The following is a 24,738-nucleotide window of genomic DNA, read 5'->3' as shown; positions in this document are numbered from 1 at the left end:
AGCACTCTGATACCCGTGATTGGCTTACTTGGGAGGGCGGGGAGGAGGGCGGGGGGGGGGCGGGTGTCGTAAGGCATTCATTTCACTGGGCATAAATTCCCTCGTCCACCAGTGACGTCAAGTCAGAAGAGGCCAGAGTGCTATTTGCAAGGCGGAATGCCAGCCGCAAATGAAATTAGCCTTGGGCAGGAAAGCCAAATAATGCGATGGACTGTCCCACTCATTTCTCAGATCTGCCCACGACGTGGAGAGATGAGGTGATTTGTACATTTGGGTTGAGCAGTGTCGGCTTAGGTATTCAGTGTGGCTCCCCCACCGCCAGCCTTTTTCCAAAATGCAATACCTTGAACAGTCCCTTAGGAACAGCAGTCCCCAAATATAGTGGTGCTTAGGCGGGCACCTCGAAGAAGGGGGTGCATCGGACGCTGGTTGGAGGGAGAGTGGGGACCGAGGCGAGGCCCCGCCCCGCCCACTCTGGGCTTTGGGATCCGGGACTCTGGACCAGGGTGGCTGCAGGAAAAGCGCAGGACTGCGGACCCCCACCGGGGCCGGGAGCAGTAGAGAGGGCCGACTCCCGCCTCCTAGAGGCGCCAGCCCGCCCGTCCGCTCTGCCCGCGCCACGTCTCTATGGCGGCCCCAAAGGCCCTCCGGGGTAAGGAGCGCGATGAGCGAGGGCGCGGACGACGACGGCGGCGCTGGGGCCGCGGCGCGGTCTCGAGGGGGCAGTCCCCGAGGGGATGGCTTCGCCCCGTCTGCGCTGGGCACCCGAGAGCAGTGAGTGTGGCGCAGGGCAGGGGAGGGTGAGCGGCGCTGCCCGGACTGGGCCGCAGGAGGGGAAGGAGAGATGGGGCCTAGGCGGCCCCGGAAGATGGGGAGAGCTTAGGGGGCGTGACGGGAGGAAGCCTAAAGGGCCGCCTTGGACGAGGGTCCGGGGGCGGGGGTCGTAGGGATGGAATCCCGAGGGACTACACTGGCGGCTGTAAATAGGCTTTTCAAGGGGTTGACGTCTAAGGGGCCCGTGGGGTGAAAGTGGGCGGGGCTGACGAATACGGCTGGTGGGCGAGGGTAGGAGGCCGGAGGAGAACTGCTCGGCTGGGAAGCTGAAAAGGTTAAGGGGACGAGGGCAGGGACGTGGAAGCTGGAAGGGGTGGGAGTGGGGGGGGATGGTGTAAGGAGGGAGCGAGGAGATAGTGGGCATCTTGGAGTAGGAGAAAGTGGTCTGACCTAAGCAGACGCTCAGCACTTATTTAATGGATTAATGGATGAATGAATGACTGTGGGGAAAGGTAAGAATGAGAGGTAACTTGGAGGAGGAGAAGGGCTTCTATAGACATGAAATAGGAAGAGACGGCAATTGATGGAGGAGGAGTCCTTAAAAGGAGTGAGAGTGTGTCTTAAAACTTAACCTTTAAGCGGAGCTTATTTTTGGCGAATTCCATTGTGAGTAACCACCTAATTGGTAGAAAATTATTGTGTCTTTACATTTTAAACTGAAAAGTGCTGTAATGACACTATGCCTTTACAGTCAAGTTTTGGATTTGTGTTTGGGACTTAGGGATCCTTGGACAGATACGTCTTTGTATTTTTTAAGCTAAAACATACACCGTTTTAAATGTCAGGCATTGTTGTAAGTGCTTTACATGTATAAACTTATTTCTTTCATTCTTTTAACACAAGGATGTTAAAAGATTGAGCGGTGTGCACTTGTCAACACTAATAATGTTTTAAATTTCTGTCATAACTATCCCAGTAATGTATTAGAAATATACCTTTAATTCATAATACAGTTTAATTGAATAATTTGCTTTGCATTTGATTATTCATATAGTTGGGATGCTGTCTATGAGAGAGAACTGCAAACTTTCCAAGAATATGGAGATACAGGAGAAATCTGGTAAGTTAGAAAAAGTAGTGGGATTATGATCCAGAAGATTGTGTAGGTGTGTGTGTGTCTTTTAAGTGCTTATCCCAGAGAAACCCTAGAAATCTTGGGAACCTTGGACTGATTCTGGCTTTGGTGGGTAGATTGAAAGAATCTGTCTCTTTTCTCTTTTAATGGCCCAGATTTAAATTTGATGACAGTATTAGGAAATAACCCTTATTTTATAACTGCCCTTTTTCAATAAGCAATGCACGTTTTAGCCACCAACATGTACAAGTGTTAATGCTGATGTAGAGAAACATTAATAAGTAACATACCAACCTTAGCTATTCTGTTCTATTCTTGGGGGTGTTTTCTTCTGAATAATAGTATAGATGAAGATTAAGCAGTTACAGATGTTATTTCTTACTTTCAAAAAAGATTTAATTGAGCAAACTGAATAAGCTGCTTGAGTGTAATGTAGTTATAACCTTTGTTCTCTATCCCTCTGTTATTTGATTAACTGATTCTCTGTTTCTAATAGGTTTGGAGAAGAGAGTATGACTCGACTAATAAGGTGGATGCAGAAACACAAGATTCCATTGGATGCTTCAGTGCTTGATATTGGAACTGGAAATGGTGTTTTCCTGGTTGAACTTGTTGGTACTATTAGTATTCATGTGTTAGAACCAAATTTAAAAATGAAATTAAGAAAAAAATCTTGCAATTGAGGATACTAGCTATCTAAATCCAAAGTAGTAAAGTAGTCGTACCACTTACCCTGAGAAGTCACATGGTACAAAAGGGAGGCTGCATGGGCTGTGAGAAAGCACTAAGTGAGAAGCCAGGGGATCTGAGTCCTAGTCTTGGCCCTTCTTGCTATTGTCTCAACCTTGAGCAAGCCACTTTTTTTTCTGGACTTCAGTTCTTTCCTAAAGATTTTGACTAGGTGATTTCTGTTGGTTTCTTCTAGCTCAAAACTCTGGAAATCTGTATGTATAAAAGGATGATGATTTTTTTTACATTTCCAGTAGGACATACATCCCTTTTCTTAGGTGAGCATATGGTTTTTGAAGAGTGTTTTGCATATGCTTTGAAAAGAGCATTTTGTCCATGGAACTGAGTTTTGGTACAGGTTCTACTACTAGCTAAACCATCACCGTTAATGCCTGTAGTGTATCATTGCTCTGCCGAGTGCTGTGGAGGAGGTGTAAGACTTAGGCTTCATCCTAGATGGTTTTACTGTTTCAGCTTGTAAGGTTATATACGTAACAGTGAAACTTGCTAAGTGACTACCACCTGTCAAGCCTTGTGGTAGGCACTGGCAGTATGAAAATTTAGACCTTGTGCTTGAGTTGTTCACAGTACAATAGAGGATAGACTGACATAGACATAAATAGCTAATGCTGTAGCTTGATGTATGCAATAATAGATATACTGAGTATAGGAAAGGGAGTGATTTGGGGAAGAGGGATAAGAAGGGTCTTGGAGGAGCTAATATCCAAGTTGGGTGGAAATTGTGTTGAGTGTGGGTAGAGTGTAAAGAGGGAGAGAATTTCAAGAAGTGGAAACATTATCTAAAGGCATGAAGGTTCTGGCCCTATAAATAATTTGGTAAATTAGAATATAAAGTGTATGTGTGAGATAGAGATGAGGTTTAGATTAAAGGTAGGAGCCATATCATATGCCATGCCTAAGAGCTTAGATTTTACTCTTAGTCTATGGGGGGCCGTTAAAATGTTTCAAGTAGTGAAATGTGATTAGAAAAAATTGTAATAAATTTTTTTGAAACGAGGTGCAGCATAACTACATTAAAGTGCGCAAACCAAAAGAGTATGGCTCAATTAATTATTACAAAGTGAACACACCTATCACCCTAATCAAGAAACAGAATATTACAGACTCTAGAAGCCCCCCTTAAACTCCCTGATAATCCTCTAAATTGCTCCTCCTTCCTCTCTAAAGGCAACTACAAGGAGTTTTAACATCATTGATTAATTTGTCTGTTTTCGATATAAATGGAAGCCTTCAGTGTGTTCTTTCTGGTGTCTTTCAGTCAACATTCTGTGAGATTCACTCCACTTGTACATAGCAGTTCATTCGTTTTTGTTGCTGTATATGAATCCTTTGTACAATTATACCACAATTTTATTTATTCACTCTGTTGTTTACCTGTAGATACTTTCGGATTCTAATAGCTCACTTGTAGAGGTTAATGATTTATCCTTTTAGACTAATAGTTTAACTATAGATTCTTTTATATTTTCTACATATATAATTAGGCAAACTATAAATAATGATAGTTTTATTTCTTCCTTTCCAATCCTTTGTAACTTTTCCCCCCTTATTACACTGTTTGGGACCTTTGGGAGAATGTTGAAAAGAAGTGGTGACAGAAGGCATCCTTGTCTTTTTCCGCCCTTTTCAGAGAATACGTTCAGTGTTTCACTGTTAGGTATGATGTTATCTTGTAAGTTAGTTTTGTAGATAACTCTGTTATCAGACTTCAGATTTGCTAACGGTGTGTGTTGTTGTTGATTAAATGTTTTTCTCCTTTGCTAACGGTGTGTGTTGTTGTTGATTAAATGTTTTTCCTGTATCTGTTGAGGTAACCATATGAATTTTTTCCTTTATTCATGTAGGTGAATTACATTGATCATTTTCAAATGTTAAGTGCATTTCTGGAATAAACCCAACTTATATATATATATTACTGGATTCACTTTGTTAATATTTTGTTTAGGATTTTTGCAACTTTGTCCATGAGGGAGATTGTCCTGTAATTTTCCTTTCTTGTAGTGTCCTTGTCAGGGTTTGGTATCAAGTTATGCTGACATCATTAAACAAGAATCTATTTTTTGAAAGAGTTTGTTATCAATTGTTTTTTCTTCCTTAAATGTTTGGTAGAATTCACTGGTGAAGCTACCTAGATGTGGAGTCGCTTTGGGAAGTTTTTTTCTTTTTTAATGTGAACTTACTGAATAAAGTATAACATCCGTGTAGAAAAGTGAATAGGTCATAAGTGTACAGCTTTTACAAAATGAATAATTGTGTGTAACTCACCAACCTGATCAACAAAGAAAACATAATTAACACCATAGAAGAAGCCCCCTTGTGTCCCCTCCCACTCATTCCCTCCTAAAGGTAATGATTATTTTGACTTCTGTCATCATAAGTTAGGCTATTTTTCATGTCAGCTGTACTGGTTTCTTATTGTGGTTTTAATTAGCATTTTCCTAATGACTTTGATTACCTTTTCATGTGCTCTTTTGCCATCTGTGTATCTTTGGTGAAATGTGTGTTCAAATCTTTGGCCTATTTTTAAATGGGGTTGCCTGTTAACTTATTAAGATTTGAGGATTCTTTATGTATTGTGGATATAAGTTCCTTGTCAGGTATGTGATATGCAAATGTTTTCTCTCATTTGTTCGCTTGTTGTTTTTCATTCTCTTTAACAATATCTTCTGAAGAGCAGAAATTCATTTTTGTGAAGTCACATTTATTAATTTTTTCGTATGTGGATCGTGCTTTTGTTGTCATATTAAAGAACTCTTTGCCTAACTTAAGGTCACATAGGTCTTCTAGGTTTTCTTCTAAAAGTTTAAAATTTTTACATTTAGATCTATTATTTTGAATTAATTTTTGTAGAAGGTTTGAGATACTGGTTGGGGTTAATTTTTTTTGGTATGTGAATGTTGAATTGTTCCATCCGTCATTTGTTGAAAAGATTATCCTTTTTCCATTTCATTGAGTTTTGCCTCTTGTTGACTTGATGTGAGTAGTATCTTTGGGTATGCACTTTTTTGATATGGTTTCTTTTGCTGAGCATGGCTTTGTCAGGTTTACCCATGGTCTTTCATATTGTGTGTAGCACTAGAGTGCTTCATTTCATTGTGGTTAGTACTGTACTATATGAAAATACCACAATTTATTTATTGATTTATTCATTCATTTTATTCCTTCATCCTCCTGTTGATAGTCATTTGACTCATTTCCAGCACTGTGTTATTATGAATACTGCCAGACAGTTTTCCAAATTGGTTGCACTAGTTTGCACTCCTACTGGCAGTGTGTGAGAATTCTAGTAGCTCCACATCCTTGCCAACACCTGCTCTTGTCAGCTTATCCAATTTCAGTGATTCTGCTAGGTGTGTAGTGGTATCTTGTGGTTTTATTCTCATTTCCCTGATGTCTAAGGATATTGAGCATATCTTCATATGCTGTCTATTTGGCTGTTCTTTTTTGTGAAATGCCTATTCAAGCTTTCGCTTATTTAAAGATTGGGTTGCCTTTCTTTTATTGATTTGTAGGAGTTTTTTATATATTCTGTGTATATAACCTTTGTATCTGGTGTGTCGCTTGTCTCTTCACTTTTGTAATAGTATCTTTTTTTTTTTTTTTTGCGGTACGCGGGCCTCTCACTGCTGTGGCCTCTCCTGTTGCGGAGCACAGGCTCCGGATGTGCAGGCTCAGCGGCCATGCCTCACGGGCCCAGCCGCTCCGCGGCATGTGAGATCTTCCCGGACCGGGGCATGAACCCGTGTCCCCTGCAAAGGCAGGCGGACTCTCAACCACTGCGCCACCAGGGAAGCCCTGTAATAGTACCTTTTAAAAAAATTTTTATTTATTTATTTGGCTGCGCCAGGTCTTAGTTGCAGCGCGCAGGATATTTCTTGTCGCGTTTCCTTGTGTCACGCGGGATCTTTTTAGTTGCGGCATGAGGGATCAAGTTCCCTGACCAGGAATCGAACCCAGGCCCCCTGCATTGGGAGCTTGGAATCTTAACCGCTGGACCACCAGGGAAGTCCCTGTAATAGTGTCTTTTGATGAACAGAAGTTCTTTAATTTTACTAAAGTTTAATATAGCATTTAAAAATGGTTAGTGCTTTTGAATATTGTGTAGTAAATCTGCCTACCCAGAGTCAAAATGATATTTTCCTATATGTTTTTCTAGAAACTTTGTTCTTTTCCTTTTCACATTTAGGTCCCAATTAATTGCTGTGTATGTTGTGAGGTAGAGTCAAGGTTTATTTTTTTTTTTTACCTATGAATATTCAGATAACCCAGCACCACTTATTGAAATGTCTGCTCTTTCCCCCACTGCACTGTAGGGGTGCCTCTGTCATAAGTCCAGTAATAGTATGTGTTTGGGTCTGTTTCTGGATCCTCTGTTCTATTCCTTTGGGTCTGTTTGTTTATCCTTATGCCAATGCCAAATTGTCCTAATTACTGGACAAGTCTCCCCATTTGGTTAACGTAAGTTCTCTGACTTTGATAGCTTTTCCATTGTTGTCTTGTATGTTGTTAGTTAGCTCTTTGCATATTTATTTAAATTTTAGAATCATCACTTTTCAGGAAAAAAACAAAACCCACCCTGGGATTTTGATTAGGATTGTATTGAATTTATGGATCAGTTTGAGGAGGATTTACATGTTTATAGTATCGAGTGAATCCATGAACATGATGTATTCCTCCATTTATTTAGTTCTTAATTTTCTCTCAGTAGTATTTTGTCTGTATAGAGATTTTCTGTACAGAGATCTTATATATTGGGTTGGCCAAAAAGTTTGCTCGGTTAATGAATACATTGTTCAATAAAGTTTTTGGTGAAAATGAAAAATGTGTCTTATTTTTACTTAAAACCAAACAGGGACTTCCCTGGTGGCGCAGTGGTTAAGAATCCGCCTGCCAGTGCAGGGGACATGGGTTCGAGCCCTGGTCTGGGAAGATCCCACATGCCACGGAGCAACTAAGCCTGTGTGCCACAACTGCTGAGCCTGCGCGCCACAACTACTGAAGCCCGCGCGCCTAGAGCCCGTGCTCCGCAACAAGAGAAGCCACCTCAATGAGAAGCCTGCGCACCACAACGAAGAGTAGCCCCTGCCCACCGCAACTAGAGAAAGCCCGCACACAGCAACGAAGACCCAACGCAGCCAAAAATAAATTAAAAAATATATTAAAAAAAACCCCAAATAACCAGAACAACTTTTTGGCCAACCAGTATTTTTCCTTGGTTGATTCCTAGATTTTTTTGTTGTTGTGACTATTATTGTTATGCTTTTAAATTTTATTTTCTAATAGTTTATTGCTGCTATGTATAAGTACAACAGATTTTTATATTGATCTTGTATCCAGTAAGTCACACATTAATTCTAATTATTTATTTATAGATTCTTTTGGATTTTCTATAAAGACTGTAATGTCATGTGTAAATAGTAGTTGTATTTCTTCTATTCCATTCTTAATATTTTGTTTATTAAAATGCTGTGCAGTCTCTAGGTCAACATTGAATAGAAATTGTGAAGGCAGATAGCCTTCTAACACTGCCTATTAGAAGAGGAAAGCTTCTAATATTTCACTGTTAAATATGATGTTAGCTCTAGGTTTTTACAGGTAGTCATCCAGATTGAGGCTGTTCCTTTATATTCTAGTTTGTTAAGAGTTTTTAATCATAATGGTTGGGTTGTTGAACTCGATCAGTTGCTTTCTTTAATATTCATTGATATGATCAGATGATTTTTCTTCTTGATTCTGTTAGAGTTGAACTGATTGATTTTGGTGGGGGTCCTCAATTTAAAAAATTTATTTATTTATTTATTTTTGGCTGCGTTGGGTCTTCGTTGCTGTGTGCGGGCTTTCTCTAGTTGCGGTGAGCGGGGGCTACTCTTTGTTATGGTGTGCGGGCTTCTCATTGAGGTGGCTTGTCTTGTTGCAGAGCACGGGCTCTAGGTGCGTGGGCTTCAGTAGTTGTGGCACGCAGGCTCAGTAGTTGCGGCTCACGGGCTCTAGAGCACAGGCTCAGTAGTTGTGGCGCACGGGCTTAGTTGCTCTGCGGCATGTAGGATCTTCCTGGACCAGGGCTCGAACCCGTGTCCCCTGCATTGGCAGGCGGACTCTCAACCACTGTGCCACCAGGGAAGCCCAGTTTTTTTTTTAATTGACATTTTTATTGAGATAATTGTAGTGATTGTTCAATGTTATAAAAAATTTCCGTTCCTGAAGTAAACCAAGTTTGATTGTGATGTATTATCCTTTTCATATATTGTTGGATTTGATTTGGTAGTATTCTACTTAGGAATTATATAGCTTCATGAGAGAGATTAGCCAGTAATTTTCCTTACTTGCAATTTTATTTTTAAAAATATTTATTTACTTTATTTTTGGCTGCATAGGGTCTTAGTTGCGGCATGCGGGATCTTTCGTTGAGGCATGCGGGCTGTCCAGTTGTGCTTACTTGCAATTTTAATGTAAAGTTTTTGTGTCAAGGTTATGCTGGTCTGATAAAATGAGGTGAGACTTGTCTCTGTTTTTATTTTTTTCAGAGGATTTTTGTAAGATTAGTTTTGTTTCTTTCTTCAATGTTTGGAAGAATTCATGGTGACATCCTCTGGATGCTATCTTGATTAGTGTAGCTTTTTAGTAAATCTTAAAAGTTGGGTAGTGTGAGTCTCTCAACTTTATTCTTTTTCAAATGTTGTATTGGCCATTCTAGTTCCTTTACCTTTCCAAATAAATTTAAGAATTAGTTTGTAAATATCTACAAAAGAATCCATGTTGAAAATTTCATTGAAATTGAGCTAAATCTGTGATTTGAGGAGAATCAACATCTTTACTATCTTGAGTCTTCCAGTTTATGAACATAGTGTCTCTCTTCATTCATTTAGGTCTTCCTGGATTTCATTCCTCAGCATTTTTTGGTTTTCATTCAGCATGCAGATCCTGTGCATATTTTTTAGACTTATACCTATATATTTGTTTTTGGAGTATTTAAAATGGTATTGCTTTTTGAAATTCAGTTTCCAATCGTTTATTGCTAGAAATATGGTTGATTTTTGTGTTGCCTTTGTATCCTGTAATCTTGCATATTATTAGTTCTAGGAGGTTTAAGTGGATTTTCTGGGATTTTCTATGTAGACAGTCATGCCATTTGTGAATGGGGACAGTTTTATTTCATTCTTTCCAATATGCATGCCTTTTTTTTTCTTGCCTGATTACACTACCTAGGTCTTCCAATATGGTATTGACTAGGACTGGTGATGGCACATTCCTGCCTTGTTCCCATCTTAGGGGGAAAGTCTTCAGTTTTTCACCATTACGGATGATGTTAGCTGCAGGATTTTGTTAGATGCCCTTTATCAGGTTGAAGAAGTTCCCTTGTATTTTTAGGACGTATTTCTTGAATTTCGTTAAAAAAATAATAAAATAAAATAAAATTTTTTTGCATTAGTGAATATAATCATGAGGTGTTTTTTCTTTAGACTGTTAATATGGTGGATTATATTAATTGATTTTCAGATATTGAACCAGTATTGCACTTGTGGAATAAACCCCATTTGGTCATAATGTATAATTCTGTTTCTGTATTGCTAGATTCAATTAGTTACTATTTTGTTGAGAACTTTTAAATCTGTATTTTTTTTAAGCTTTTTTTGGGGACTTCCCTGGTGGTGCAGTGGATAAGACTCTGCGCTCCCAGTGCAAGGGGACCCGGGTTGGATCCCTGGTCAGGGAACTAGATCCCACATGCATGCCACAACTAAGAGTTCGCATGCCACAACTAAGGAGCCTGCCTGCCACAACTAAGACCTGGCACAACCAAATAAATTAATTAATTTTAAAAAGAGATTTTTTTGATGTGGACCATTTTTAAAGTCTCTATTGAATTTGTTACAGTGTTGTTTCTGTTTTATGTTTTGGTTTTTTGGCCACTAGGCATGTGGGATCTTAGCTCGACCAGGAATTGAACCCATACCCCCTTCATTGGAAGGTGAAGTCTTAACCACTGGACTGCCAGGGAATTCCCTACATCTGTATTCCTGAGGGATATTGGTCTGCAGTTTCCCTGCAGTCCTGTATTATCTTTATTTGGTTTTGGTCTCAGGGCATTGATGGCCTTATAAAATGAGTGGGGAAGAATTCCCTCCTTTTTAAATTTTTTAAGATATTGTGTAGCACTAGTGTTATTTCTTCTTGAGTGTTTGGTAGAATTTGCAATTAAACCATTTAACCCGGAAATTTCTTTTCTGAAGGTTTAAAATATGAATAAAATTTCTTTAATAGTCACAGTCCTATTTAGGTTATTTATTTCATTTGAGTGAGTTTGCGTGGTTTGTGGTTTTTGAGGAATTAGTCCATTGTGAATTTGTGTGTATAGAGTTCTGCACAGTATTCTCTTATTGTCCTTTTAAAGTCTGTTGGGTCTGTATTGAAATCCCCTTGTTCATTCCTAATGTTGGTAACTTGTGTCTTCTCTCTCTTTTTCTTTGATAGTGATGCTAGAGATTCATTTTTTCTATCTTTTATAAAAAGTTGCTTTTGTTTTCATTGACTTTCTCTATTGCTTTTATGTTTCAGTTTCAATGGGTTCTGCTCTTAATTTTATTATTTTTTCATTCTTTTTGCTTTTAATTTATTCTTGCTCTTTTTTTCTAGCTTCTTAAGGTAGAAGCTTAGATTATTGATTTGGGACTTTCCTTCTTTTCTCATGTAAACATTTAATGATATAAGTGCTATAAATTTTTCTGTAGGTGCTCCTGCACCGCACAAATTTGATATGCTGTATTTTTATTTTCTTCTTTTTTTTTGGCTGTGCCGTGAGTCTTGCAGGATCTTAGTTCCCCAACCAGGGATTGAACCCGGGCCCCTGGCTGTGAAAAGTGTGGAGTCCTAACCACTGGACCACCAGGGAATTCTCTAATTTTCTTCTTTGATCCAGATTATTTAGAATTCTGTTGTTTAATTTCCACATGTTGTGGATTTTTCTCTTTCTGCTTTTGACTTCTAGTCTAATTCGATTATGTCAGAGAACATACTTTGTATGATTTAAATTCTTTTAAATGTGTTACTTTGTTTTATGATCCAGGATATATCCATCTTGGTGAATGTTTCATGTGCACTTGAAAAAAATGTGTATTCTGCTGTTACTGGATAGAGTATTCTGTATATGTTAACTAGACTTATGGTGTTTGATGGTGTTGTTCATTTCTATACCTTTACTGATTTTCTGTCTATTAGTGCTATTAATTATGGAAATAGTAATGTTGAAGTGTCTGACCGTATTGGTAGATTTATCTATTTTAACTTTTATTTCTGTCAGTTTTTGCTACATGTATTTTCAAACTCTGTTGTTCAGAGGTTACACATTTAGGATTTTATGTGTTTGTGTATTGATGAATTGACCCATTTATTGTATAATGTTCCTCTTTAACATTGGTAGTTTTCTTTACTTTGATTTTACTTTGATGCTAATAATAAAGCCACTCCAGCTTTTTTAAAAAATTGAGATATAATCCACATACCATAAAATCTACCCTTTGAAAGTGGTTTTTAGTATATTCACAAATTAGTACAACCATCGCCACTATTTTAATTCCTGAAGATTTTCATCACCCCAAGAAGAAACCCTATATTCATTATCGTTCACTCCTTATTCCCCATTCCCTTCAACCCCTGGCAACCACTAATCTACATTCTGTGTCTGTGGATTTGTCTATTGTGGGCATTTCATATAAATGGAATCATCAATATGTAGTCTTTTGTGTCTGGCTTCTTTCATTTAACATAATGTTCTCAAAGTTCATCCATACTGTAGCATGTATCAGTACTCTTTCCTCTTGTCCAATTAATATTCTGTTGGATGGGTTTACCACATTTTGTTTATCCACTCGCCAGCTGATGGACATTTAAGTTGTTTCTGCTTTTCAGCTATTATGAAAAATGCTGCTGTGAAAATTCATGTATAAGTTTTTGTATGGACATATATTTTCATTTCTCTTGGGTATATACCCAGGTTCATATGGTTACTCTATATTTAACCTTTTGAGAAACTGCTAGACTGTTTTCACAGTGGCTACACCATTATACACTTCCATGCGCACTGTATGTGAGTTCCAGTTTTTCCATATTCTCACCAACGCTTTTTATTATCTTTTTGATTGTAACCATCCTTGTGGGTGTGAAGTTCAACTTTTTAAAATGAGTTTTTGCTTTTTTTTTTTTGGTACGCAGGCCAAAATGAGTTTTTGCATGGTATATCCTTTTCTATTCTTTCTCTTTGAACCAACCTATATCATTATATTTGAAGTGACTTTCTTGTAGCCAGCATATAGTTGGGTCATGTTTTTTTATCCTTTCTAATAATCTCTATCCTTTAATTGGTATATTTAGAACATTTGGATTTAGGTCTACCATTTTATTATTTCTTTTCTCTTTGTTACCTCTGTTTTTTCATTCTTCCCTTTCTCCTTTCCTGCTTATTTTGCTTTATTTGGACATTTCTTAGTATTCCATTTTAATTAGATATATCTAGTTGTATAAATGTCTTTGTATAGTTTCTTTAGTGGTTGCTGTAATGACTGTATCTTTTTGGCTTTTTTAGTGGTTGCTGTACGATTATAATATACATACTTTATTTACACAATCTACTTAGAATCAGTGTTTTACCGTTCCATGTGGTATGTGAAAACCTTAACCACCTGTGAGTTTTTTAATCTTCCCTTCTTTATATTGCAGTTGTCTTACATATTACCTTTACATTGAAAATCCTGTAGGATAATGCTATAATGTTTCCTTTCAAAGGAGAATAGTAGTTAATTATGTTAACACAGATATTTACTTTTGCAGCTTTTTTCTTCATTCCTGATCTTCCAAGTTTGTTTGTTCGTTTGTTTTGGTATTATTTACCTTCTGTCTAAAGAACTTCCTTCAGGAATGATTTTAGAGCAGCTTTCCTGGCAAGAAATTTTCTTAGTGTTTCTTCAACTGAGAATGTCTTTATCTCACCTTCATTCCTGAGGGATGTTTTTGCTGAATATAGAATTCTGAATTAACTGTTCTTTCAGTACTTTAAAAATGTTGTGTGACCTCCATAGTTTTTGATGAGAAATCTGCAGTCATCTGAATTGTTGTGTTCCTGTAAGTAATGCATCAGTTTTCTAGATGCTTTCAAGATTTTTTCCATTGTCTTTTAGTTTTTACCAGTTTAATTATGATGTACTGCTGCTTGGATTTCTTTCTCCTTATTCTGTTTGGGGTTCACTGAGCTTTTTGAATCTGAGAACTTAAGTCTTTTGCCAAATTTGGGATGTTTTCAATTTTTTTTTTTTCCTCTGAATCACATTCTCCTTTCCTTTTGAGAGTCTGTAAACATCAACGTTAAGCCTCTTTGTATTCTCCCACAGGTCCCTGAAGCTTTAGGACCTGTTCATTCTTTTCCGATTATTTTTCTCTGTTGATTAGATTTGATAACTAGTATTGATGTGTCTTCAAGTTCACTGACTTTTCTTCTGTCATTTCCATTCTGTTATTGAGTCCACATATTGCAGTTGGCTGATAGTCTCCGAAGGCTCTTTTAAGTTCTCCCTACACTTTTTCTTTATGTAACTTGGTGATTTATTTGTTGTAGAAGGTAGTTTATTAGTCCCAAATGATTTACCACAGTGTGGACTTTCTAATTGCATCTCTGTAGTATTATTTAACATGTTTTCTGTCCCCTGTGTTTTCTGTGGGTTGGAAGTTAAATCTAGAATAAGGGTCAGCAAACTATAGTTTATCAGTCAAATCTAGGCTTCCCCTGTTTTTATAAATATTTCTTGGAATACAGCTTTGTCTGTAGCTGCTTATGTGCTACAGTAGTAGAGTTGAGTAGTTGTGACAGGGATTGTATGACTGGAAAAGTGTAAAATATTTATGCTCTGTTCCTTTAAAGAAAAAGTTTCTTTACCTCTGATCCATAGATTTTTATCAAATTCAGTTTTTTTAAAACAAGTAAATTTAATAGGTGGTCATGTATATTTGCCTATGTGACACATAATGTTTAGTTTTCTGTATTTTTGTCATGCTAACAGTCATTGCTTATATTCGGTGCTTTTTCAGTGACCACCTACATTTTTGATGGATACACACACACACACACACACACACACATACTTTTTTGTTTTTTTTGCTGGGATATAATTTTAGATTGGCATTTTCCTTTTGTTGTTTTCTGGCTTCCATTCTTTATGACTTATGGCCAGCTGTCAGTCTTACTGTTGGTATTTTGCAGGTAATCTGTCGCGTTGTATCCCCCACCCCACTCCCTGAATGCTTTTGAGATTTTTCTGATTTTGGTTTTCATCAGATATATTATACTATTTGTATATAATATAAATTATATGTTTTATCAGATATATATTATACTATACTATCTTTGTTTTTATCATGCCTTGAGTTTATAGTGCTTCTTGAATCTGTGGCTTGGGATCCTTTTTCAAAATTAGAAAGTTCTCAGTCATATGTCATTTTCTCTTCTGCCCTATTCTTATTTCCTCTTTTTCTAAGACTTCTATTATATATATTTAGATCTTATACTCTATGCCATATTATGTCTTTTATGTTCTTTCCTGTTTTTAATTTTCCATCCTTCTGTCATTCTGTGCTTAAAGTGGTATTCTGACTTTTCTTCCACTTCACTATTTTGTGTGTGCGTCCAATCTCCTATCAAGTCCATCCTTGAGTATCTTAATTTAATCATTGCATTTTAAAATTCTCTTATTTGTATGTTTGTTTGTTATAGTTTTCAGTTCTCTGTCACAATTCTCCAAATTGTCATTTATTTTAGTTTTTTAAATATGTTTCTGATCATTCTTTTATTTGATTCTCCTGTGGGTCTTTTTCTAATGTAAGTTTTTTCCCTTTGGTTTTTGGTCATTTATTATTTCCTTGAATGTCTGCTTATTTCTCACTGAGTGCCAGAAATTGAATGTGAAAAATGTTGGCAGTAGTTTGAGGATGATTGTTCTAGAAACTTAAAACATCTACATATGATTTTTATAAATTCTAAGGGAAGAATAAACAGGCTTGGAGAAGAAGGAACTGGTAAGAGTCAATTAATAGAATCATCCTGCATTCTAGGTCTGATAAATGAGGGAAACTGGGAGAAAATGAAGATCTTGAAGAATATGGATTGAGATCACTAAAAGAATAGGAGGTTGGCATCAAAGAAGGGATATTAGACCTTGAGACTAAAAATAAAAATGATCAAAGGGAGCAAAATGCCCTGCAGAAAATGATTGTTGTGTTAATTGAGTTTAGATTAGGAATCAGTCACTTAAGGTTGAAAAGTCTAAATAAGTCTTAAATGGATGGTGTTGGAGTAGGTTAAGTAGTTTTGAAGGAAGTAACCATTTAGTAAATGGTGAAGAGCTGGAAGAGAATTTCAGGCTACACTCTACTCTGCAACTTCTGTTCTTCTTCAAATTTCCTTTGATATTTTCTTTAGTCTGATTGGTCTTACAATGTTCAGCATAGTTAGAGGTGAAGACCAGAGGCCATCATGCTTCTGCCTCAGGCTCCACACACCCTTAGATGGGTTAATATTGTTAGTAAACAGCTGGACTGCAGGTTTAGTCTCAAACCTCTTAAGTCCAGTGAGCTTTCTTTAACTCTTTGGGGGTATTAATACCTGCCCAATTTATCTCACAGGTTTTTTGTAAAGGTCTATTGGAATGTATGAAATATTTCAAAAACGAAAAATACTATACAAATGTAAGATGGTTAATGATCACATGGTTGGTGGAGAATTGCATGATTTATAAGTACACTGAAGGAAAATTTTTAAAAGCAAGAACTTATTACATACGCATTTAATTTATTCATGTAACTTAATTGTGTTAAGTAAAATCTATGACAGATTTTTGTGTGAATTAAAGCATATCAGCATTAGAAGTTAATACTACATTTTTCTGCTTTAGGGCCGAAATACACATATATTCTCTTTGTCTTTAAGAAAATGAATTTCCTTTTGAGAAAGAAATCAAATATTATAAAAGAATAAATTGTCACATTATATAAATTTAAACTTTTAGTTTCTATTTAGATTCTACAATAAAATTTAAACATTTTAGATTATTGGATAGTATATGTCATTTGATATATTAAAAAAAAAAAACAGCCCCAGTCCTAAAGGAATAATATAATTCATAGGTAAAACAGTATTTAAAACTTCTGAAAACTAAAGTATAATATTATTTCTCTGTCCCTAGGCAAAATTTGGTTTCTCTAACATTACTGGAATTGATTACTCTCCCTCTGCAATACAGCTTTCTGGAAATATTATAGAGAAAGAAGGTTTATCTAACATTAAGTTGAAGGTAACTATTATTTATATTACTGTAACTTATTTTTATTTGTAATAAGTTATAAAGTTTAAATGTTTCTGAAGTATATTAATTTGCTGACATCTTTGAGCTCATAAATTAAGGGTCAATCATAAATAATCCAAAATGATACTTTTTAAGTGACAGTATTAAAATTTTCAGTCTAGTCAGTTTGGGAAAGTTATTTTCTCCTCTTCCTTGTGTGCAAGTATGTTTATTCTTTCTCTCGCTCTTTTTTTTTTTTTGCAAATACACACAAATAATAGCTAACTTTGGATTAACTAGATCAAAAAGTTGTAAATGCCTAAAGTAGTATAATGCCACCAAAGATTACTCAGTTTATGTTTTGCCCTCTGATCTGTGAGGAGATGATGACTCTTTTTTTTTTGTTTGTTTTGCCGTACGCGGGCCTCTCACTGTTGTGGCCTCTCCCATTGCGGAGCACAGGCTCCGGACGCGCAGGCTCAGCGGCCATGGCTCACGGGCCCAGCCGCTCCGCGGCATGTGGGATCTTCCCGGACCGGGGCACGACCCCGTGTCCCCTGCATCGGCAGGTGGACTCTCAACCGCTGCGCCACCAGGGAAGCCCGAGATGATGACTCTTGCATTTATATTTTTATCCCAGGCTTCTCCTTTGACCTCTAGAATTATATAAACACTGCTTATTCTATAGTTCCACTTGGATAGCTAAAAGTCTCTTAATTGGTCCAAAGTGAAACTCTTGGTTTCTTCCTTAAACTTCTCACGCACCTCCCATCCCCTACCCCACTCTTTCCTTTAAATCCTATAACAGGGAATTCCCTGGCAGTCCAGTGGTTAGGACTTGGCGCTTTTACTACTGTGGTCCGGGTTCACTCCCCGTTGGAGAACTAGGATCCTGAAAGCCTCAAGGCGCCAACAACAACAACAAATCCTATAGCCAATTTTGTTGGTTTTATCTTCAGAGTATATCAGGAATGTGATCATTTCTTGATATTTCCACTGCTACCTCCCAGATCTAAGCCACCATCATTTCTCACTTAGATGACTGTAGTAGCCTCTTACTTAGCCTTCCTGTTTCCACTCTTGCCGCCCTGCTGTCCATTACCACAGGGTACCCAGAGTTAGTTTTTAAAATATAAATCAGCTTGTGTCACTTCCTTGCTCACAAGCCTCCAAGGGCTTCCCCGTTGCACTCAGAATGGGATCTGAACGCCCACCCAGCCTTACAAAGCCCCTCGTTTCTTACCTCTTTCCTTCTTTATCACCAGTACCCCAGTCACACTGGCTTTCTTTCTGCTCCTGATACATGTCAGCCCTGTTTTTCTCCAGTCTTTATACCTGCTGCTCTCTGTCCAGAATGTTCTTGCCCCAGATCTCAGTTTGTTTGGCTCATTCTCAGCATTCTGATCTCTGCTCAAATATCGCCTTCTTAAAGAGGTCTTGCCTGACTACCTTTTCCAAAACATTTCTCTTCCCAGTCACTCACTGTCTTCATTATTCTTTTTTTTTCTTCATAGCACTTTATCTGAAATAATTTGGTTAGCTTATTTATTGCTTGCCTCTCCTTTTAGAGAACATGAGATATATTCTCATACAGGGACCTGTTTTGCTTTGTTTGCAGTTACAGTCCCAGGGCCTGTAAAGTTCCTGCATATAATAGGTGTCTATGAAATATCTGTTGAATAAATGAATACTTTTTTTATAAATTTATTTTTTTATTTATTCATTTATTTATTTTTGGCTGTGTTGGGTCTTCGTTGCTGCACGTGGGCTTTCTCTAGTTGCAGTGAGTGGGGGCTTCTCTTTGTTGCAGTGCGTGGGCTTCTCACTGTGGTGGCTTTTCGTTGTGGAGCACGGGCTGTAGGCATGTGGGCTTCAGTAGCTGTGGCTCGCGTGGGCTCTAGAGCACAGGCTCAGTAGTTGTGGCGCATGGGCTTAGTTGCTCCACAGCATGTGGGATCCTCCTGGACCAGGGCTCGAACCCAGGTCCCCTGCATTGGCAGGCAGATTCTTAACCACTGCGCCACCAGGGAAGTCCCACTAAATGAATACTTTTATATAGGCATTTAGGATAGGAACTTCTCCAAACTTCGCTCTTAAGAGTGGTAGTCATTGTTTTGCTTCAGGTGTAATGAATACTTTGATGTGAGGCAGGGGCAGGAAACCTATGTTGAAATGTATGTAAACATGCAATACACATTTTCAAGTCAAACAATAAGAGTTTCAGATAATACACTATTTATGATTATTTTAAGTTTATATGAATAATCACGAGCTAATTGCTTAATTACTTTTTCAAAGCAGCTTTTCAGAATTAAGTTTGTTGGCAAATTATTTTGAATATTTTATGAAGTTGAGGCAGATCACTATTTCAAATGCTTCTAAAGTATCAGTAAGTTATTGAAGTTATTGAAAATGAGTGAGATGCTGATACATGACTTTCAAAATCTGAAGTGCATGATATTTATAAAGTTAAGTAATTGCAGCTTAAACAGTCCTTTAATTTCTTAAGCTTTGTGCCATTCATTGTATCCATTAGTTGCTTTGTAAGCTGCTGAGTCAAGGCAAAAGAGCTTTTGATTTACCATGTTTACCTCAGGTCATACAGCTAGTAATGTCAGCTAAAAATCATCTTATTTCAAGTGCCTTGTTTGAGTTCCAGATATTTTTTTGTCATTTAAAAAATATTTCAAATATTCTTTTTTTCGACAGAAATAACTTTTTCATAAACCAGGCTTGTGAGCCCCATTTATGTGCTGGTATTATTAGGCAATACACCTGGCTTTGATTTGTTTCCAAATTTGTAGAGATTTGGAATGTCCAGGAAACACTGTCAGTCTTGCTTACTAATCTTAGCTTTAATGATCTTGGAATGAAGCACATAAAAGTTAGCTATAAAGTTGCAAATGTTTATTGTATGTAAAATGCCATCATAAGTAATTGCTCTTTTTATCTGTAACTTTTTACAGATTGTTACTTAAATTCAGTAAATATTGTGTGTGAATTGTTCTCACATAGACATTGATTTTTAATATAGGTAGAAGACTTTTTGAATCCTTCCACAAAACTGTCTGGATTTCATATTTGTATTGACAAAGGGACTTTTGATGCCATAAGCCTTAATCCTGACAATGCAATTGAAAAGAGGAAGCAATATGTGAAATCTCTCTCCAGGGTGTTGAAAGTGAAAGGCTTTTTTCTGATAACCTCATGTAATTGGACCAAGGAAGAGTTGCTAAATGAATTCAGTGAAGGTAAATGGCTGTTATGTTGTTTAAATGTGTTCTTACCTCAGGTTTAATGCACTTAAATAGGTTTTTTTTTCCCATGGTGTTATAGTATTTTACTTTTCTATTTGTGGGAGTCGCCTGCTTTTCTTCTTTGTTAATAACCATGGTAGTACTTTTAACTGTATATGCAAAGAGCAAAGAAATAATATTGGTTGAGATCCAGAGTGCTTTGTAAAATTTTCCAAAAAATCCTGGCAGTTAAGTACTAAAGTTTATGAGCCTGTAGAAATTAAGTTCTTTGTTTAAGCTATATAATCTGTTACTTGGGGAATCAAGCAAAGAAAGTGCATATATTGTGTTTCTGACTTCAGTGTACTGATATACTGGTAATTAGTAATAACAGTAATAATGCAGATGGTAGTAGTGTTTTTTAAAGTCTTGTATGAGAGTTTTCATTTTATAGATACTTTGTCTTGCCTAGTGGTCATTTAGATATTTAGGATTTTTCTTCTTGTTTTCAGTGTATATTCTTTTTTAACATTGCACAGAAACAAAATGTAGGGACTTCGAAGAATTAGTACCTATTAATTCTTGAGGAAATCTCTACTTTTTGCAAGATTTTGGTGCCAAGACAGGATCCTTTTTTGCCCCATTAGCAAAGTATAATTAGTGCTGTGTCTACTAAATGGGGATCTTGTAAGAATCGAGAACCTTTAATCCATACACAAATATTTTGAGCTCTTTGGAAGACTGTTTCTTGTATGGTTTAAGGATTATTTCACCTGTCACTTTACTCATGCAGTGCACAGGACTTCCTGGGAAAGTACCTTGAGAATCTGTAGCTATATATTTGCTTGTTTTTTCCTGAGACTCCATTTCAGATTAGTATTGTTTTTTTTTAAAGGAGTGGGAAGAATTTTCAGGATGGAGTATTAATAAGTGATATGGTCCTAAGTTTGTGGTTAAATTTTGAACCTCAGTTGTCACAAGCTAATGGGAAATGAATTTATAACCGTATTGCAAGCGCTTTATCTCAGAGTTTGTTTTCTTTTTGGTAGTAAGGGAATAGGCAGTAGGAGGGAGAACACTTAACACATGTCCTTTTGTGTGCATTCGATGGCTTTGGCAGCTTATATAATGTAAAACTTGAAGTGTTTGAGGCTTGAAATGTGAGCTTCATTACTGTTGCCTCTGGAAAACAAGAATTATGTGATTTATTGTCTTTTATTTCATGTCATTAATTTTATTATCTTCTATGTTAAATTTGTTTCCTTTAGAACTATTGAGGCCCCGTATCAATAGTCTTTCTTCTTGAAGCTTGACAGTTTTAATAAATGCTCAAAGTTACACTGTGTAGGGCAAGTTCCTTTCCTGGTTTTTAAATACAGGTGTTCTCTTTTATCCCTGGAACCACCAGACAAAAACATATTTGTCTGTCTTTCATAATGAGGAACAGACTTTAGCCTTGTAAAGAGTGATTAAAAATGTGTCTGTGTCTGAGAACTACTGAATAAATTCTTTAACTTCTGTTCAGTTTTAGAGCTTAATGCAGAATTTAAATAAGTGAAATGTTACAACAGGAAATGTTAAAGAAATAATTATATACAATTGAAGATATTTTTCTAGGCATGCTTCTCTTAGAAAATGGTTTTTGGAGTTAGATAGATACAGGACACTAACAGAACACACTGCCATGTATCACTGCCAAGGGCCTTGTCACTAGCTTTTAAGATTGACTTCCATGGTCCCTTTTGCATAGAATAAAGATTGCTTCACTAATTTTTTTAAGGTTCTTTGCTTCTTTCCTAATTTGAAATGTAAATGTTCATAAATCTATTGAAATGAATTTTTCTTTTGTAGCCTTATTTATATAAATATTTTGTGTTGCCGTTTGTTTTGGTGAGGATTACTTAATCATTTGGCAGACACTAGGATATTCTAATTTGATGTCCAAGGAACTTGACTTTCTTACAACTAGTGAATTAAAAAAAACCCACAAACCTATCTTACTGAAAAAGTAATCAGATTCATTATGAAAAAATTTTTAAAATATCAGTAACCCCAACACATAAGTATATAGATTAAAATAATTAAAATTTGTTATCTATCTCTGGTGTACAACCACTTTGTATTGTTGATAATACATCAACATTTTGATGTATTATCTACTGAAATATAAAACTTAAATTCTGTAGGGTTAGTCCAGGGAGTTAAAAGATTAGTCCTAGAAAATTCACCCAGACAGCTCCATTTTCTCTTGAGAATTTTTATTACGAAATATTTTAAGCATATGTAAAATTTCAGAAAACAAATATGGGTGTGTACCCATCACAGTGGCTTCATTTTTTAGCATTAAAATGTATCGTATTATTTAAAAGTCCTGGCCTTCTTTGGAAAAGTTTTCTTATGATCAGTTTTTAATGAGTATGTTAATATTTAGTTATTTGTTAAGATTTGGTGAAGCTTGATTAAGAATATGAATTATGAAGCAAAGTATAAAAAAACCAGTTGATCCATTTAAGCATTTTTTTCTGTTTACAAGTGTTATTTGAGCTTTAGCTCAAGACATGGAAACTTAGAAAATGCAGACACCTTCTCCCCCAAAAGAAAAAGAATTCTCCCAAACTGATAGTTGCATCACTGAGAGAAAACCATGGTTAACTAAGAGTTAACCAACCTTCCATCCTTATTCGTCTTATTTTTTGAAAACAGAATAATAAAACATTAAATTTCCATTTTGTTTTATAGGCTAGGAGAACACCACATATTCTTATTTTAATCTTCACAAAATCACTGTAAGTTAGATAGGGGCAGTGATACCTGTAACCTCCTTGCATAGAAATTGAGGATTCTGGTTAAGGTAAATTGACCTTAATCTAGTAACCTTTCACCTAGTAAGTGGTAGAGCTGGGACTTGAACCCAGGACTTTTGAATACATGTTAAGTTAAAAAAAAAAAAAGAAATCACCCTGTGCTGCTTTGAAATTTACTACTTCCTTACCTTCCCAAGTTCAGTTCAGTTTGGGTCTTGATCTTTGGTTACAAACTCTTTTTTTATTGTGGTAAAATATATATAACATAAAATTTACTATTTAGCCATTTTTAAGTTTATAGTTCTGGGGCATTAAGTACATTCTTACTGTTGTGCCACCATTGCCACCTTCCGTCTCCAGGACTTTTTCATTTTTATTTCCATGTTACTTATCTTCTCTGTATTAAGTGCTTTTATATATCTGATTTGGATTAATTGACTTACTGCATATAAAGCACTCAAAACAGTGCCGGATACATGGTAAGACCTCAACACATGGTAATCTGCTTCCTACAACTAGATGGTAAAGGAGGCCACTGGAGATGCAGAGTTGAAGGGATGATAAACAGGGATGATAAACAGGATGGATGGAAAGCCTCTTTTTTCCGGTTTGATTTTGTCTGTTACTTGTTCATTTCAAAGTGTTTTTGGGTGTATACACATATACACCTATAGTATATAGGATAGAAGATCATAAAGTGAAATTTAGTCACAATTTAGAGTTTGGAATCACGTAATTTTGTAAAAGGTTGACAAGTACATTGTTAATACAAATATCCCTTAACTGTGGGATTCAGTCCCTAATAAAAGTATTTTGCTTCTGTCTGGCAGGATTTGAACTTTTTGAAGAGCTGCGGACACCCAGGTTCAGCTTTGGAGGCAGATCTGGAAACAGTGTAGCAGCATTGGTTTTCCAAAAAACGTGAGACTTTTCATGGGACAAATTCAGTTAGCTTTTTTAAAGAAGCTCTACATCAAAGTAAACCTGATACAGAAAATGCAAGTGCAAATAAATGTTTAGTAAGTACACAGGATGCACATGTTGAATACATAAAATGGGTTGGTAAAAAAAATCATGAGCGTGGAAGTAGTTCGGTTTTAGAGATCAACCAAGAATAATTAAAATTTTTCTTTTGTATTTGAGATGTAAATATTTTTCTTTCTGATTTAAAAAAATTTCCTGTAACTGCTAAACAGTTAAAAACTTTAAAGCAGTAAATGGATTTACAGATAGTATGTATTCTTGATTTTTGTGCCTTGGTAAAGGTGAATTGAATATAGCTATTTATGAAGATATGACCAAGCTATTCCAGGGCCAGAATAATAAGCCAAACGACTTTCCTAATGTTTTATTAGACTATTATAAAACATAGTAAGTATGATATTTTGAGTTGAATAGTGGTTTTTTAAAAAAATTATTTAATACCTGAGAAAATCCCCCAGCCCTTATGTGTATAATTAAACAAAATCAGATAAATGTATCAGTTGATCAAGAAATATTTATTGAGCTTGTATTTTGTGGCTGATGATCATCTACACACTGTGAGGGATAAATAGTAGAAGGAAAGGCAACTAAGAGATACTGTTATATGCTGGCACTAGGTTAAGTTGTATTATCTTCCTAAGTCGTTGAATTCCCTCAATATCTTCTCGAGGCATGTATTACTTATTCTTGTTTCTACATATCAGATAGCTAGTACAGGATAGAGCCAGGAT

The 24,738-nt window shown here is 36.5% G+C and overlaps 1 protein-coding gene across 3 annotated transcripts; it reads left to right on the top strand.

Moving 5' to 3' along the window:
• The first annotated feature begins 157 nt into the window (after positions 1-157).
• EEF1AKMT2 (EEF1A lysine methyltransferase 2) lies at positions 158-24,074 on the top strand. Of its 3 annotated transcripts, none has more exons than XM_082674237.1 (6): positions 158-257; positions 1,829-1,894; positions 2,406-2,520; positions 16,885-16,992; positions 20,018-20,234; positions 23,854-24,074. In XM_082674237.1, the coding sequence occupies exons 1-6, from the start codon at positions 202-204 to the stop codon at positions 23,946-23,948; spliced, it is 657 nt and encodes a 218-aa protein (XP_082530363.1). In that variant the 5' UTR covers positions 158-201; the 3' UTR covers positions 23,949-24,074. The 3 variants fall into 3 exon arrangements, with proteins under 3 accessions (XP_082530363.1, XP_082530362.1, XP_082530364.1); XM_082674236.1 differs by lacking the exon at positions 158-257 and adding an exon at positions 548-774; XM_082674238.1 differs by lacking the exon at positions 158-257 and adding an exon at positions 705-774 and having other exon boundaries at positions 2,406-2,524.
• Positions 24,075-24,738: the final 664 nt, after the last annotated feature.

The sequence above is a fragment of the Grampus griseus genome, assembly GCF_964374135.1.
Source record: "Grampus griseus genome assembly, chromosome: 16".
Taxonomy (NCBI): Eukaryota; Metazoa; Chordata; class Mammalia; order Artiodactyla; family Delphinidae; genus Grampus; species Grampus griseus.
Note: the sequence above shows the minus strand (reverse complement) of the source record. Positions and strands in the feature narration are given on the sequence as shown.

Coding starts and splice junctions, on each gene's coding strand:
- EEF1AKMT2 (XM_082674236.1), top strand. CDS start 665: ATGAGCGAGGGCGCGGACGACGACGGCGGCGCTGGGGCCGCGGCGCGG. Junction 2,521..16,884: donor GTGTTTTCCTGGTTGAACTT/GTTGGTACTATT, acceptor CTCTGTCCCTAG/GCAAAATTTGGTTTCTCTAA. Junction 20,235..23,853: donor GCTAAATGAATTCAGTGAAG/GTAAATGGCTGT, acceptor TCTGTCTGGCAG/GATTTGAACTTTTTGAAGAG.